Source organism: Musa acuminata, chromosome BXJ2-6 (assembly GCF_036884655.1).
Source record: "Musa acuminata AAA Group cultivar baxijiao chromosome BXJ2-6, Cavendish_Baxijiao_AAA, whole genome shotgun sequence".
NCBI classification, from domain to species: Eukaryota; Viridiplantae; Streptophyta; class Magnoliopsida; order Zingiberales; family Musaceae; genus Musa; species Musa acuminata.
The window spans coordinates 34,003,853-34,022,066 of NC_088343.1; the positions used below are offsets into that span (position 1 = coordinate 34,003,853).

General features: G+C 40.2%; 1 protein-coding gene and 1 pseudogene across 1 annotated transcript; one reads left to right on the forward strand and one right to left on the reverse strand.

Annotated features, from left to right (window-relative positions):
- Positions 1-3,273: 3,273 nt before the first annotated feature.
- On the forward strand, positions 3,274-4,666 carry LOC135613940 (bidirectional sugar transporter SWEET14-like; annotated as a pseudogene).
- Positions 4,667-10,940: 6,274 nt separating this feature from the next.
- Positions 10,941-12,377, reverse strand: LOC135613591 (glutaredoxin-C5-like). Its single transcript, XM_065110617.1, has one exon. The coding sequence runs from the start codon at positions 12,352-12,354 to the stop codon at positions 11,944-11,946; it is 411 nt and encodes a 136-aa protein (XP_064966689.1). The 5' UTR covers positions 12,355-12,377; the 3' UTR covers positions 10,941-11,943.
- Positions 12,378-18,214: the final 5,837 nt, after the last annotated feature.

The window sequence follows — 18,214 nt, forward strand, 5'->3', positions numbered from 1 at the left end:
CGCCCGAGATGTATAAGTAAAGAAAACTGTGTGAAGAGAAATCCACTATAACGGAGGCGCAAAGCCAAATGTGGTTGATACGCGTGAGTCGGGAAAATTTGACCTACTTTAAGATAAATCCGCTACAACGGAGGCATAAGGCCGAATGTGCTCAAAAGGCATGAGTTGAGAAAACTCGTCTCACGTCAAGATAAATTCACTACGATGGAAGCACAAGAACAAATACGCTTGAGATATATAAGTTAAAAAAACTTAACTCGTAACAAGATAAATCTACTTTGACGAAGGCATAGGACCAAATGCGCCCAAGAGGCATAAATCGAAAAATCCTGACCTACGCCAAGATAAATCAGCTATGGTAAAGACACAAGGTCAAATGTACCCAAGACATGTGATTCAGGAAAACTGAACCTACGTCAAGATAAATCTATTATGATGGAGGCATTAGGCCAAATGCGCTCGAGACATGTAACTTAGAAAAGCTCAACTCATGTAAAGAGAAATTTGCTATGACAGAGGCACAAAAATAAATGCGCCCAAGACACGTGAGCCAGGAAAGCCAAACATACGCTGAGATAAATCTGCCATGGCAGAGTCATAAGGCCAAATATGCTTGAGATGCATGAGTTAGGAAAACCCGACCTACACCAAGATAAATCCTTTATAATATAGGTGTAAGAACAAATGCGCCTGAGACATATGAGTCAAGAAAGCTTGTCACATGCTAAGATAAATCCACTATAGTATAGCATAAGGACAAATGTACCCCAAATGCGTAAGTTTGGAAAACCCAACTCTTGCCAAGAAAAATATGCTATGATGGAGATATAAGGCCAAATATGCCTGAGATGATTAAGTTGGGAAAATCCGACTCGCGTAAAGAGAAATCTACTATGTTGGAGGTGCAAAGTCAAATGTGCTCGATATGCATGAGTTGGGAAAACCCATCCCGCACTAAGATAAATCCACTATAATGGAAGCGCAAGGCCAAATACATTCGAGACACGTGAGTCGAGAAAATCCATCCCATCCCCAGATAAATCCACTATGATAGAGGCATAAGGACAAATACGCCCGAGACGCGTAAGTCGGGAAAACCCAACCTGCAACTGGATAAGTCCATTATAGCGAAAATGCAAGGCCAAATGCGCCCAAGAGACATGAGGCAAAAAAACCTAACCCGGGCCAAGATAAATCTTCTACGGTGAAGGCGCAAGGCCAAATGCACTTGAGACATGTGAGTCGGGAAAACTGAACCCACACTAAGATAAATCTACTACGTGGAGGCACTAAGCCAAATGCATCTAAGACGCATAAGTTAGGAAAGCCCAACTCATGTAAAGAGAAATTTGCTACGATAGAGATGCAAAGCCAAATGCACCCGAGACGTATGAATCAATAAACCCAACTCGCGCTAAGATAAATCTGCTACAATGGAAGCACAAGCCCAAATGCACCCAAGATGTGTAAGTCAAGAAAACTCGACCCATGCCAAGGTAAATCTACTACAGTGGAGGTGTAAGACCAAATGTGCCTAAGATGTATAAGTAAGGAAAACTCAACTCACATGAAGAAAAATATGCTACAGAGACACAAAGCCAAATGCGCTCGAGATGCATAAGTCGAAAAAACCTGTGCCAAGATAAACCTGCTACGATGAAGGCACAAGGCCAACTACACCTAAGACATATAAGTTAGGAAAACTCGTCTCCCACTAAGATAAATCCAATATGATGAAACCACAAGGACAAATGTGCCCGAGATGAGTAAGTTAGGAAAACTCAACCTGCACTAAGATAAATCTACTACAACAAATGTGCAAGGACAAATGCACCTGAGACACGTAAGTTTGGAAAACCTAACATGTATAAAGAGAAATCTAATATGGCGAAGGCGTAAAGCTAAATACGCCCGAGATGCATGAGTCAACTAACTCACGCTAAAATAAATTCGCTATGATAGAGGCATAAGGCCAAATTCATCTAAGACGTATGAGTCGAGAAAACTCAACCCGTGCTAAGATAAATCCACTACAATAAACGCATAAGGCCAAATACACTCCAAATGCATGAGTTAGGAAAACTTGACCCACACCTAGATAAATCTATTATGGCGGAGACATAAAACCAAATTCGTTTGAAATCCATGAGTCGAGAAAACTTGACCTGCACCATAATAAATCCATTATGGCAAAGCCGTAAGGCCAGATGCACCTGAAACACATGAGTCGAGAAAACCAAACTGATGCCAAGAGAAATCCGCTATAGTAGAAACATAAGCCCAATGTGCTCGAAACACCTGAATTGGGAAAACCCAACTCACAAGACGAGATCTCGAATGCTCCCATGTTAAACAAACTATATGACATGCTTCGAACCCCTCTTGCAAGAGCCCCGAAGCACTCCTTCGGAGGGGGGACAAATGATAGGGAATTTACTATCATTTGACATGTGATTACCATGTAAGATCCAAATTACCCTCCACCTATCTGCCTACATGGCGAAAATTCAAAGTAAGAAAACATAAGTTGCCTTCTCGTCCATTATGATAAGAAAGAATCACAAATTTCCTACTTATCTATTATGACAAAGAAGATAATCACAAACTTTTTTTTCATCCTTTATGATAATAAAGATTATTACAAGCCTCCTTCTTATCCATTATGACGATGAATGCATCTTAAACCAAAGGGACTGCTTTTAAACTATTCAAACCTATATTTTAGGATTTTAGATTACTAATTTGAGCGTCGAAAGGATCGGGTCAGGAAACCACCTGACCTCGATCTTTGTGCAAGTGACATATCGAAAGCACGACATTTCTATCTCAGGAGCATAATATTTTCACATCGAGAAAATGATATTTCTACCTCGAGAGCACAATATCCTTATTTTGGGGATAATTGATATTTCTGCACATATAGGTATAAATTACATCAAGTTGTTCAGAACATCAATAATATTTTTCCCTAATAACACAATGCAAACACCACTGCATGGCTCCTTTTCCCACATAGTAAGTAATGTAACTTAAATACGATCTCTTACTTACCTACATGCAGCTTGTCATGCGATTACGTATTTCCATGTTGTTTTGAGGATAAGCTAATTGTTCGACGTGATTTATAAGTTCACTGTTCACTCCCTCCTCCCTATAAAATGGCCTTCGTCATTCCTCATTCCCCAAGCACTCAGGCCCGCTGCGAGCCACTTTGGAGGGTCTCCTTCTCAAGGAGATTTCACTTCCTTTTAGTGCTCGCCATATACTAGAGAGATGGCAGCTGGGTTATCCTTGGACCGTCCTTGGGCGTTCACCTTTGGCATCCTAGGTAAAATCTCTCTTTCCCTATTTGTATGGAGCTCAATGGTGATTACTGCTGTCTTCATGGTTGGATCTCTCTCTAATGATGATGCAAAATGGTGCAGTTTTATGAAGTGGAATCATATTATATTATAAAGCAAATCAAAGCATAGCCATCATATTATATTAATCCTCAAGTTTTTGTTGTGTCAATACTGCTTTTGGTTTGATGAGATCACTAACACAGCATTGGCTTTGATCGAAAGGTAACATCATCTCCTTCATGGTGTACCTGGCGCCACTGTGAGCATCTTCTTCCTCCCTTCTTCTTCTTTTTCCATTCAACCTTGTTTATGCCAGGCATTAATTGTAGTGATCTTACTGGTCTCAATCAACGCCAATGCAGGCCGACATTCTATCGCGTGTACAAGAGGAAGTCCACCGAAGGGTTTTAGTCGGTGCCGTACGTGGTTGCTCTCTTCAGTGCCATGCTATGGATCTCCTACGCGTTCCTCAAGACCGACGCTTGCCTGCTCATCACCATCAACTCAGTCGGCTGCGCCATCGAGACCGTCTACATCGTCTACGCGCCGAAGGCGACAAAGGTACACAGAGCGTAGGAGAGGGAATTTGTTGAGGCCGGCAATTAACACGATCCATCTCTTGTCTCTATGTTGCAGATCTTTACTGCGAAGCTGGTTCTGCTCGTCATCGTCGCCATGTTCGGGTTGATTCTTCTGCTGACTCTGCTGCTGTCGGAAGGCGCGAAACGAGTTGAAATTCTCGGATGGATCTGCGTGAGCTTCTCCGTCAGCGTCTTCGTGGCTCCCCTAAGCGTCATTGTGAGTTCGACATGCGCCAATGCAATGCCTCGGTAAGCAGTTAGTGTGGCAAACTAACGCACTCCGTGTTTGCTCAGAGGCTCGTCATACGGACAAAGAGCGTGGAGTTCATGCCGTTCTCGCTCTCCTTCTTCCTCACGTTGAGCGCGGTCGTCTGGTTCGCGTACGGCTTATTGATCAGGGATTTATACGTTTCGGTAATTTCATCAAACACCTACATTTAGCTGCTTCGATCGCACTGTAGCACCAGATCACTCTATCTTCTTCCCCGTCTTCCTGCTCCATAGCTGCCCAATGTGCTGGGGTTTATCTTCGGGATCCTGCAAATGGCGTTCTACGTAGCATACAAGGACAGGAAGAAGGTCGCCATCGTCGAGCAGGAGCCGCCGGAGCACGTCCTACCGATCACAAATCGTGACACGGCCCTGTTGGGCTGGCAGCCCAAAGTGGGTTCAGCCCACAACCCACACCGCTTTGACCTAACCCTAGATCAATATAAGGGGGGTGTGAGGGCTGCGTTTTAGACGCAGAAAAGAGACAGAAAAAGGCAGCAACATGGGCAGCAACGTTGACATTCTCGTAGCAACAAAGAGAGAAGAACAAGGCAGAAAAACAAGAGAAAGAAAGGGAAGAAGACAAGGACAACGCAGAGATACTGTTCTCAATCATCTAGCAGTGTTCTCATCTCAGGTTAGATCAAATCTATAGTAGACTCTTGCTGTGATTACTTGGGGAGGTTTTAGATATTGTGGACAGTGACGTGATCCTTGTATCCCAGTTATTCTCTTGTGGTTGTTGCTAGGATTTTGGGCAAGAGATTGAGATTTGTATATTCATTATTCTTATAGTGGATTATCTCTAGTTTGCCCCGTGGTTTTTACCATTCACATTGAAGGGATTTTCCACGTATTTCTTGGTGTTCTGTTTGATTGTGTTTCCATTTTATTCCGCTGCGTATTATGGTCTTCTAGTATTTGTTCATATACAAAGGTTAGTCCTCTTTATATCCCCATCAACTGGTATCAGAGCGGGGTTTTGGTGATTTAATTTTTGTATTTGAACATGGAGGTCAATAATATTTCTCGCATGATTAGTTTGAATGGAAATAATTGGATGATATGGAAACCAAGAATGAAAGATCTCTTGTATTGCAAAGATTTGTATGGACCTTTGCAAGGGGATAATGCAAAACCTACAACTATGACAGATGATGAGTGGAAGAGGTTAGATCGAAAAACAATTGGGTTTATTAGACAATGGCTTGATGGTAGTGTCTTTCACCATGTTTCTACTGAAATTTCTGCATATTCTCTTTGGAAAAAATTGGAAAGTCTCTATGAAAGAAAAACAGTTTGCAACAAAGCTTTTTTGATCAGAAAACTTGTGAACCTAAAATATAGAGAGGGTGCTTCTATTGCTGAGCATTTGAATGAAATGCTGAGTATTACTAACCAATTATCCTCTATGAAAATATCTCTTGATGATGAGTTGCAGGTATTGTTACTTCTCAGTTCATTACCAGAAAGTTGGGAGACACTGGTGGTTTCCCTTAGTAATTCTGCGCTAGATGGTATTGTCACTATGAGTCAAGTAACAAGCAGTTTGTTGAATGAGGAGTTAAGAAGAAAGAGTTCGGCAACATCTCAGAATGATTCATAGGCACTTATCTCAGAGAACAGAGGAAGGTCAAAGTCTAGAAGCAGTTCACGTATGGGTAGGAGCAAGTCAAGATCAAGAAAAGATATTGTTTGCTATAACTATGGTGAGAAAGGACATTACAAGAACCAATGTAAGCAACCTAAGAAGAACAAGAAAAAGGGAAAAGAAGTGGAGTCTACAGAGTCAAAGGATAATACTACAGCTATAGTGCAGGGTGGTGATTATTTGATTTTGTCTCCTTCTGATGATATTTTTTCTTGTGTGTGTCAGGATCTTGAGTGGGTGATTAACACAGGTGCTTCTTATCATGCTACACCTCGGAGAGAATTTTTTGCTACATACAGGTCTGGAAACTTTGGTGTTGTCAAGATGGGTAACTATGGCACATCAGACATCATTGGCATGGGTGATATCCATTTAAAGACCAACCTTGGCTGCAAGTTGGTACTTAAGGATGTGAGGCATGTGGTTGACTTGAGGCTGAATTTAATTTCAGTTGGAAGACTAGATGATGAAGAGTATGAAAGCAGATTTCATAGAGGGCAATGGAAGCTCAGTAAGGGTTCTCTTGTTATAGCTAGTGGAAAGAAATGTCATACTTTGTATAAGTTGCAGGCTAAAGCTTATGGTGAGCAGTTAAATGCTACAGAGAAAGACTTCAGTATGGAGTTGTGGCATAGGCGATTGGGACACATGAGCGAGAAGGGGCTGCAAGTTCTTTCCAAAAGAGAGGTATTACCATATCTCAGAGGTATACATCTGAACCCTTGTATTGATTGTTTGGCTGGTAAACAACATAGAGTTTCATTTGCTAGTGCTGCTTTGTCTAGAAAAATGCATGCCTTAGACCGTGTTTATACAGATGTATGTGGTCCTTTAAGGACAAAAACTCTTGGTGGATCTGTTGATGTTCTTGGTATAAGTGGTGCACTTTATTTTGTCACTTTTATAGATGATTTTTCCAGAAAAGTTTGGGCTTATGCTTTGAAGACCAAAGATCAGGTTATTAATGTCTTCAAAGAGTTTCATGCCAGGGTTGAAAGGGAGATAGAAAGGAAATTGAAATGCATAAGATCAGATAATGGTGGTGAGTATATGGGATTGTTTAATGACTATTGCAGGTCACATGGGATCCAACATGAGATGACAGTTCTGGTACACCTCAACATAATGCAATTGCAGAGAGGATGAACCGCACCATTATGGAAAAGATTAGATGTATGCTTTCACAGGCCAAGCTACCCAAAAGGTTTTGGGATGAGGCTTTGAGGACTGCAGTTGATGTGATCAACTTATCACCATGTACAACCCTAGATGGTGATGTTGCAGAGCATGTATGGTCAGGGAAAGATGTTTCCTACAGGCATTTGAGAGTGTTTGGTTGTCGTGCATTTGCACATGTTCCAAATAATGAGAGGTCCAAGCTAGATGGTAAGTCTAAAGAATGTATTTTTCTTGGTTACTCACATGATCAGTTTGGTTACAGGCTTTGGGATCCAGAAAAGCAGGAGGTGTTCAGGAGCAGAGATGTGGTCTTCTTTGAGGATCAAACCTTTGAGGATTTGAAGAAGAAGGCACCAGCCAAGACTTCTACAGAAGGATTAGCAGATTGTGACCCAGTTATTCCTCTAGTATATCAGGGTGATGGGGGAGATGTGCAGGAAAATAGTGTAGAGCTTGATGTTGATTTACCTGCAGGACATGTTGAGCAAAAAGAAGTAGGAGAGCAAGAAGAAGTAGGAGAGCAAGTTCCCGCAGAACCTCAGTTGAGAAGATCTTCTAGACAACGTCAACCTTCCAGAAGATACTCTACAGATGAGTATGTGATGTTTACTGATGCAGGTGAACCAGAGAGTTACCAGGAAGCAGTTGAGAGTGAGCATAAAGAGAAGTGGTTAGTTGCTATGTAGGAAGAGATGGATGCTCTTCAGAAGAACCACACTTATGATTTGGTGCTGCTACCAAATGGAATGAAGGCCTTGAAGAACAAGTGGGTTTTTAGGTTGAAGACTCAAGAATATTGTTCTCAACCAAAGTACAAAGCTAGATTGGTTGTGAAAGGCTTTGGTCAAAAGAAAGGTATTGACTTTGAAGAGATATTTTCTCCTGTTGTTAAAATGTCTTCTATTCATGTTGCTCTTGGTATTGCTGCTAGCCAGGACTTAGAGGTTGAGCAGTTAGATGTGAAGACAGCTTTCCTTCATGGTGATTTGGAGGAGAAAATTTATATGGAGCAACCAGAAGGCTTCAAAGTCAAAGGTAAAGATAATTTTGTCTACAAGTTGAAGAAGAGCTTGTATGGGCTAAAGCAAGCTCCAAGATAATGGTACAGAAAGTTTGATTCATTTATGACAGAAAATGGATACAAAAGAACGGCTTCAAATCATTGTGTGTACATCAAATGGTTTAGTGAGGATTTTATTATTCTCTTACTTTATGTTGATGACATGCTTATTCTTGGGAAAGATATGTCTAAAATTGATAGGTTGAAGAAGGAACTGAATGAGTCTTTTGCAATGAAGGACATAGGGTCAGCAAAGCAAATACTAGGCATGCAGATTTCTCGTGACAGGAAAAACAAGAAGATTTGGTTGTCACAGAAGAAATACATCGAGAAGGTATTGGAAAGATTCAGTATGAGCAATGCAAAACCAGTTGGTTCTCCTCTTGCAGGTCACTTCAAGTTGTGCTCAGAACAGAGTCCGTCAAGTGATGAGGAGAAGGAGAAAATGCAAAAGGTTCCTTATGCTTCAGCAGTTGGAAGTTTAATGTATGCAATGGTGTGTACGAGGCCAGACATCGCATATGCAGTGGGTGTTACTAGCAGATTACTTGCAAATCCAGGCAAAGAGCACTGGGCAGCAGTGAAGTGGATTTTTAGATATCTCAGAGGGAGCTCTGAGGTTTGTTTAAGCTTTGGAGGTGGACCACATGTGTTGACAGGTTACACAGATGCAGATATGGCAAGAGATATAGATACGAGAAAGTCTACTTCAGGTTATGTACTTACTTTTGCAGGGGGAGCTGTGTCATGGCAATCCAGGTTACAAAGGTGTATTGCTCTCTCCACCATAGAAGCAGAATATATTGCTGCTATAGAGGTATGCAAAGAAATGGTATGGATGAAAGAATTCTTATAAGAATTGGGGCTGAAACAAGAAAATTATGTGGTACATTGTGACAGCCAGAGTGTCATCCATTTGTGTAAGAACCCAATGTTTCATTCCAAGTCAAAGCATATAGATGTCAGATACCACTGGATTCGAAATGTATTTGAAGAAAAGCAGTTGCAGCTTTAGAAAATTCATACAGATGACAACGGAGCAGATATGTTGACGAAGACCTTACCAAAAGAAAGACAGGAGATATGCCGACAGTTGGTCGATATGACTTCACATTGAGGAGTCATGGGACAACCTCCCTTATGGGCTAAAGGGGGAGGTTGTTGGGCTGGCAGCCCAAAGTGGGTTCAGCCCATGGTGGGTTTTATCAGCCCACAACCCACACCCCTTTGACCTAACCCTAGATCAATATAAGAGGGGTGTGGGGGCTGTGTTTTAGACGCAGAAAAGAGGCAGAAAAAGGTAGCAACGTTGACATTCTCGTAGCAACAAAGAGAGAAGAACAAGGCAGAAAAACAAGAGAAAGAAAGGGAAGAAGACAAGGACAACGCAGAGATACTATTCTCAATCATCTAGCAGTGTTCTCATCTCAGGTTAGATCAAATCTACAGTAGACTCTTGCTGTGATTACTTGGGGAGGTTTTAGATATTGTGGGCAGTGACGTGATCCTTATATCCCAGTTATTCTCTTATGGTTGTTGCTAGGGTTTTGGGCAAGAGATTGAGATTTGTATATTCATTATTCTCATAGTGGATTATCTCTAGTTTGCCCCGTGGTTTTTACCCTTCACATTGAAGGGGTTTTCCACGTATATCTTGGTGTTCTGTTTGATTATGTTTTCATTTTATTCCGCTGCGTATTATGGTCTTCTAGTATTTGTTCATATACAAAGGTTATTCCTCTTTATATTTCCATCACCAGACTACTGTGGAGGTCCATCGGACGGTGGAAACTCATGGCGAAGACAAGGTGGGAGACGGAGATCAGAAGGAGATTGATGAGAACAAGGAAGTAATGGCTTCTGTTGAGGTCTGATAGCAGTCAAGTGGCATGCCCATTGGTTGATTAGCTTCATGCCGTGCCTCCAGTTAAGAAGGTTGTGTATGTTGTCAGTGATGTGTAAGTTGTGACGGTAACTCTGGTCTTTGCAGTCAGTATAAGTAATGGTAGCTTCTTGTAGTTATATATATGCGTGAAGAAATAAAAACAGTTCCTATAGTTTTCTCTATCATGGTCCTTTTTATTAGACTTGTGGGATGAGGTGGCGATTAAAATTTGACACTGCCATCATCTCCAAGAATAATCTTATTTTAGCTTACAACAACAATGTTCAAATTTGGACATATCACAACCAGCATATATACACTGATGCACACATGCCTAAAGATTACTTTTATTTTAAAGATGATGTTAGATCTCAGTCTTGTAAGAGACTACTATATATGTAACATATCCACAGGGAGATCCAATAACGGGCAAAGTCAGAAGAAACACCATATTGGGCCGGGTCGAACTATGGGTGGCAAATTGGATCCATTAAATAGGTAATATGGATCCGGGTCAACAAAAGATATCGGATGCTCGGTTGAATTATGGGTGAAGACGAAATTTGATCGATCTTGATATCCGTATATGTTGCTGTTCTGGATGTATGGAATTGAACGATGTTATTTATATATCTCAGATCAAATATTCCTGACAACAAAACCAATGAAAAATGGTTTTTTTTTCAAAGTAGTCCTCCATATCTTTTGAGATGTGAAATTAGGTAACCAATCCAAGGAAAAGATTGATTTTGGCGATGCATTATGCCATATATATATAACATATGTTTGTGAAAGCCAAACATACACAATGATGAAAAATATGTGAGGAACCCATAAAGAGAGAGAGAGGAAGGTGATTAGATCCCAGCAGAATTTTTCTCTAAATTAAAATAAAAAAGAGAGATTTCCATATAAATTAAAAAATGTGAGGGGCTAAAACAGGAAAAAAAACACTAGTGCTGGAATCGATGTGCCACACGTTCTCGTGGAGATGCGTGCCTTTGGATCCGGAGTGCGCCGGCCCGTTGGTGTAGGTGGCACATCAAGACACGCGGCGGATTTTCATTCGTCTCGACACCGACAACGATGTCCCCCCATTCCACCTTGCTTCGCACGAACGTGGAAGTTGGTGGTCTGGTCGTTGATGACGTTCTCTCTCTGTCTCTCTCTCTCTCTCTCGCTCTGGTGGTCTGGTCGTTGATGACGTTCTCTCTCTCTCTCTCTCTCTCTCTCTCTCTCTCTCTCTCTCCCGCAAACTGAAGATTTCAACCACATTCCTCCTCGCTCTTCTTCAAAGAAGGAATATCGTGCTCTTGATTTCAATGGAGCAGCATTTTCCCAACATATCGTATGATTTCAATGCTCTCGATCACGAGGAAGCTCCTGTTCTTTCAGTAACTCAAAACTCACTGTGCCCCAGAGTCATAAGCTTGAAATTAAAAGGTAGTAAGAAGAAGTTTAAATAGCAGTTCATTTTGACTCGTCAAGCAAAAGTTCAGGACAGATCCATGATATAAATTAACTAGAGAGATGACAAGCACTGCATTTGGATGAACTCGTAGAAGGAAACAATCCATTTGGCCAGTTTTTGCTCAACACTCAAGAAGTTTCTATACATATGATCATCATCACTATCATTCATGTCAAACCCCACATGATCACGAAAACCCAGAAGAAAAAGGAAGAAAATTATAGAAGAAGGTAATACAAGCAAAGCCTTTGCATATCAATCATCTTGTACCCAAAATGGAGGACCCAAAAAACCAACCTCCCTTCCCTCTCTCTCGCACAAACACACACACACGCATTCTCTCTCTCTTTCTCTCTCACTCTCTCTCTTTTAAACCTTGTTAAGTAACCAATATTAGATAGAAAACGAAGTCATATTAAATGAAAAAGTTGGTAATCTGTAGCTGCATTATAAGAGGAAGACGCGAACCGATCATACCGTTCGTGGTTTTGAGGCGGTGGGTTCAGAGCCAGAGAGCGCCGGCATCCTTGAGGAGGGGCACGAGGGTGCCGTTGATGTGGGCGGCCATGACCCGGTCCATGGCCCCCACCAGCTTCCCGCCGATGAACACCACAGGCACGGCGGCGCTTCCTGCCACTGCCGCTCCTCCGCCACCAAGGATCCGAGCGAGGGCGCGCTCCATCTCCCCGCCGCGCGGGTCCTCGTCCAGCTCCACTACCATGGGGCTCACCCCCATGCCGCAGAAGAGCCGCTTCACTGCGTGGCACATGCAGCAGGTGCTGACGCTGAAGATGACGACCGCGCTCTCCCCCGCCAGCCGCTCCACCCGCTCCAGCGCGTCCATCGTCGCCCCTCTCGCCGCAGCCACGTATCCCCACGCCTCAGCCGCTGCCGACGCCGCCTGGTAATGCATCCTTCTGTGAAGATTCTAAACAAGATGAGCTCAAAGGAGAGATGGAATGACTGAAGCCTGCGCCGGATTATTTATAGAAGGCAGGAGGTACATTCTGGGAACAAAAAAACAAAGTTGGCGAAGGGTAGAGTGGGAAGTTTGTGAAAACAACTGTCATTTAAAAGGAAACTGCGGCTATATTTATATCTTCTCCAACTTTCATATATTATGCTCATATGGATTATGTTTTGGATGTTCCTCATACACTAAATTATGAAGGGAATGATATTATTATCACTATGAATTACCCAATAAATAGTGCTGGTCTAATTATAACTGAATGAAAAATGAAGGAAAATTATCAGATATTATTATTGATAGAAATAAATGAATTAAAACCATGATAGATCCATATAATGTACTATAACAGCTTGTTTTCTCTTCCTCTTCCTTCCTGCTTTATCTATTGAATATGAGTTGGGTTTGTCTAAGGTCAACGGTCAAACTGGCCCCACCGAGAAGACCCGCAACGAGAAGGAAAGCCGGAGGGTGGATGATGCGTCAGCACGTGGGAGGCAGGGAATGATGGTGTCGGCGAGGAACGCGGCACGTGGGAACAGGGCCAGGGCAGCCCGCCGCGAATTTTAAAGCAACCGGACGTATAGATTTTGGTGACGAAAGGGGGAGAGAGAGAGAGAGAAAAGAGAGAGAGCGCGCGGGAGCCAAAAAGCTAGCCTCTGCGTGCGCACGTTTACCGTGGCCAACCTCATGCTGCTAAAGAAACCTTCTTCTTCTTCTCCCCTTCTTTGTGATTACTCACTCTGATACGTAACACATCTACATAGATCTGAAGCTTGTGTTGGGGGGATTCTGATCCCTAAGAAACTGCTCCCAGTGGATGCAGTGATGGTGGGTGATGCAGAAGAGAGCAGCAGCCGAGGAGCCTCACGAGGACCAAGAAAAGAAGAACACAAGGAGCAGCCTACTACGCACGAGAATAAAGCAAAGATATGGAAACACATGCAGCTTCCACAGTGCTTTTTTCGCACGGCACTCTACTGAGAGAGATAAATACCGCAGACGTGTATGCTTTCACGTAAACACATACGTAAACAGTATCATTCTGCCAAGTTATGCCATGGCAAAAGAGGACTAATCAAGCAAGGTGAGATGAAGACACAGCTGATGGTAGACACAGCTTTTGATGACCCGTCGAGAGATCAAGACAAGCTCATAGATTATGTCAAAATCTGAGTGACAGCATCAACTTTTGCTGAAGCTGAATGATGCTAGATGGGCGGGAATGGAGGAAGGGGGAGAGCAAAGTTGGGAGTGTGTCAGAAGCCTCTGTCTCTTGGTCTCCTGATGTCAGGAGATGGCATGCAAATGGCAAAGCCACCATTAGCTGTTACCACTGTAAGCTTTGAGTGTCACCATTAACAATCCAAAAAAGCATGAGATGGTACGTTGCTTTCGCTTAAGAAATGAAGACGCAGAGAGCGGAGATGACGGCTTCTGCTACGAGGCTTACGCGATGCCGCTGCACCGCTGACCTCCACTATTGCCTCTCTTTCTTCTCCTTTCTCTCCTTCCCAAGCTATTTCTGTTTGGCTGGTGCTGTGGCCACCGTGGTGGCGAGGCAACGACGTCTCCAACTTTCCACCTGTATGCATGTCGGCACCACTCATCCAAGCTTTCGAGATACCATCCGGAATGGTGACACCACCAGCTTTGCACACTTGCACAGTTCTGTGCTCTAAGGTTCAAAAACATCCTATATATATATGTGTGTGTGATATTATAATAGTTATCAAAATCGAATGAATGGCTCAACTGATCGAATCGTATTTAATTATTAAAAAAAATATTAGTATTATAATTTTTTAAAACTAAAAGAAAATAATATTTATTTTACAAATAAATATTACCATGAAACTTTAGCCAAAAGGAAGGATAATGGTTATAAGAAGCGGAGAATGTTGAAAATATTCGTATGTGTATGTATAAGATGAAGAGAGATCCTTTTGCATCACTAAGGATGATTTTAGAAGTTTAAATCCTTGGATTAAATCGTGATCTCGGTGATCAAATCGAAGGGTGAAGAACTGCCTGCTGGGTGGGCCAAGACGAGCTGTGGTGCGGATCCCAGTCCATCATACTGTCACTTGTGGTCTCGTGGAATTGAGGCAGGTGGTTGCAGAAGCACTCATTTGATAACCCTCTGTGCACGGCATGCAGATTTGGATTAATTGGTGAAGCGAGACAGGGAATGGAGCCTCAACCTGCACAAGCTATGAGCTAAAGATGTATCAACAATGGCTTTGGTTGACTGAACAGTGCTCCTCCTGGATATCATCATGGAGTAAGAGGAGATAGAAGCTTCAAGCTTGACATCGACCAGGTATTACCTACATCCTTTTTAGTAGGGGAGATATAGGGACGATCACTAATGTACATGAGCTTAGCCTTTACAAGCATAATTTTATGTTTGTATATCCAAATATCAAATGAGCAATATTATTGTGATCTCATACCTCATCCATACTTGTTGTACAAATAATATACATAGTAAATCATGACTACTATTTTATTCTATTTTTTTCAAAATTAAATCTTAGTGAAACTAAAAACTAATCAAGATTAACATACATGAGACTAGATATCAATGTGACTCAAAAATATTAGATGATTCTTTAGTTTATACTTATTTTCATTTCATATAAATGAATATTTTTAATTCTTTCTCTTTCTGGTGTGGGCTGATTCCTCAAAAAAAAAAAAAGGTAGAAGAAATAGCTGATTTATTTTTATCATCAAATAATTATTAATTTCTGTGATTTTGATCTGGTTTTGAAAGGAGATAACGCGATAACAAGTTTATTCATTACTAATGTAATACCTAAAGCATTAAGAGAATTTTTGTTACCCTAATCGCGTTTCTCCTCTATCACAATTATGTACTCCTTTTTTTGCCTAAGGTTGTGCTAATAGGATGGTAACTATAACATTGATTTAGGGGCATGTTTGAGTTTATATGGTGAGCTAGATTAACCCAAACCGACTAGCCTATTTATAATAGAGTTGAATCATAACATACAAAAACCTTTGACAAAGAGTTTTGATTGGGTGACTAATAATTTTACAAGTTTAAGCTATTAGCAAAGGATACATTACAGTGTCATAGTAGGTTGTGACCTCAAATCTTATAATTGATACCCTCAAATTCAAAAACCTTAGTCATTTAATAAATTCTAACCATATAGAATTTTTTGATTCTATTAGGAAAGGACTCAATTTATATATTGCACTCCAAAATATTCACTAGTCGCAACCGAATAAAGACAAAAAACAATGAGGAATAATCTTCAATTGAATCATCAAAACATAATCCCTTCTTTGTTCATTTGGAAAAAAAGATTTCAGCTTGATTTCTTGCAATTATTTTCTCAAGTAGGAATGTCTGAAAGTGCATAAAAAAATGTCTGATAAAATGCTTTAAAAAATTATTAAGATGGAATTCTTTGGAATTCTAATCCTTCTAAAATGAAGACCTGCCTTGTTAGCTGGGACAGCACTTGGGAGGCCTTGACATTAAAGACATCCTTGTTTTATTCAGATTCTCTTAAACATGTCTTCTTTGAATATTCTCTTGCTAGTAAATATTAGGAATTGGTTCAAATTAAACAAATTTCTTTTAGATTCTTAGATACTTGGAATATCACACAATCATCAGGACAAAGTCATTTTCTATCTGGAGTAAGGCTTTAGCTTTTACCATTGATTATGAGAATGATCGAATACACACTATAAGGGAATTAGAGAGAATCAAAGGGGTTTGCAGGAACATATGATAAGTACGATGGATGTAGTATTGTTATATTGTGATGAGTCATTACATCCTCTTTCTAATCTTGCATGTATGAGTTTTCCCACGAGTGACTCAGGAGGAAACATTGTGGTTGTAGGACGTGCTGCATAAAATTAAAGATGTCAAATAAACTAAATGTCTTGCTATATCATTGAAGGGTTAAAGTTGGCGAAACTTCAACAGTTTAATCACGTCAGTATCCTCATATATAATGCTCAATGATAATATTTATATACCTTGGCATTTCAAATCTTTGGCCACTATAAATATCACAAGCCTTGGTATCAATCCTAGACAAAGCTATAACGTCTACACTATCTATCTTTCCTCTTGATATTGGACGAATTGGAAGAATCTTTCCTCTTGATGGCACCATCTTTTGCAGGTTTGATCCGATCTGAAACATCCACTCAAGTCTGCTTTCACTAGCTTTTGTCACTATTATGATGGTAAGAGTCAAGTCTGATGATACCTCCTGTAGGTCCTAATAAGCTAGGATTGAAGATGGACTTTGTTGAAGAACCTATGCATAGCACAAAAGTCATATAGCAATTTGTTATTTTGAGGTTGAAAACTTGAGATATAAGCAATCAAACATGGAGGAGCTGCCACATTTTTTATGTTCTTGGATTCTAACTTTCTCACTATCTAAGATTACGAGCATTAAAGGAAAAGAAAAAGAGATGATGAGTGTAGTTTCGTTATGGATAGAATTAATAGTCAATCACAATTCATTCGATACATAGAATCCCATCAAATCATTAATGACCAATTAATGTTTGACACATTTAATCCAATGGACCATACCTAGTTATCATAATGATGATGTCTAAGTTTGCTAAGTCAACTAAGCACCTAATCGTGCCCAATTAACTTGACATTCGTTATTGATTTAAGTATCGGAGAAACCTCGTTAAGCATGTTAATATTAATCATAATTATCTTTTTTTTTTTCATACATTCATCCCGACACAATTTTATAGAATTCAATGACTCAAGAAAAGTTCACTATCAAATTAAACAAAACCAGATTTTTGGAAAGAAAACTAACAAAATTGATTTGGAAAATTAAAAAAAGTTTAAATAAAGAATCCAAAAACTAATCGGATGTTATTTTAAAACTATTTCTCATCCTTTTGCGGATCATAATTAAAGAAATTCAACCCAAGATTCTTTTACTATGCATATAAATATGGAGGGGATAGCATAATCTATTTCATCATTTTAAACAGAAAAAAAAACAAGCGGAGAAAAAATTGATGAAAAACAAATAAATAAAAAATTAAAAGAAAGAAGAGAAAGAGGAATGAGAAATGAGAAATTTTTATTATTATTATTTTTGACCTTGGAATTTAACAAATGTGATGGGCTATAGCTAAGCCTTGTACAACCTATTGTGTTCCACGCTAGAATTCATCGACAATCAATTACTAGTTAGAACAAGGAATCATTGCACTCGATTGTTACGACCGATCCCACCAACCATCTGAATGTGTTCCACTCATTGTATCTAAATTCTCATGGAACACACACACTCTATGAGACTTGTGTCTCCGGAGGAGAAATTTTAGGTAAGACTTGCAAGAGAAGTTAGCATTTCACTGTCCCACTCATATTGTCCTTTCCTCCTCCAAAACATGAAAACAAAACTTCTCCAAATCCATTTGTTGGTTCTCTTCTTCATCCATGCGCTCCATAAGATGTTTAAGTTTTGGTTTCTTGTCCATTTCAATTCATCAAAATAATATCTTGATAAAGACATTCGAAATCCTATAGTCCCAAGTCTAACAACCTTCATGAAATCACACTCCATAGTAGAACCAAAGGGTTTGGTCTTACATGGGTAACCCATATGATACTCCAAAGTTATAATTAATTATTTCTTATTATATATTTTACGCATCTATAGTCATAGTTATTTATCCTTACATAATTTTCACTGGAAGCATAGAGTATAATCTTATACCAAAAATATAGTATTTTTATGAATCATCCAAAATTGCAAATACATAA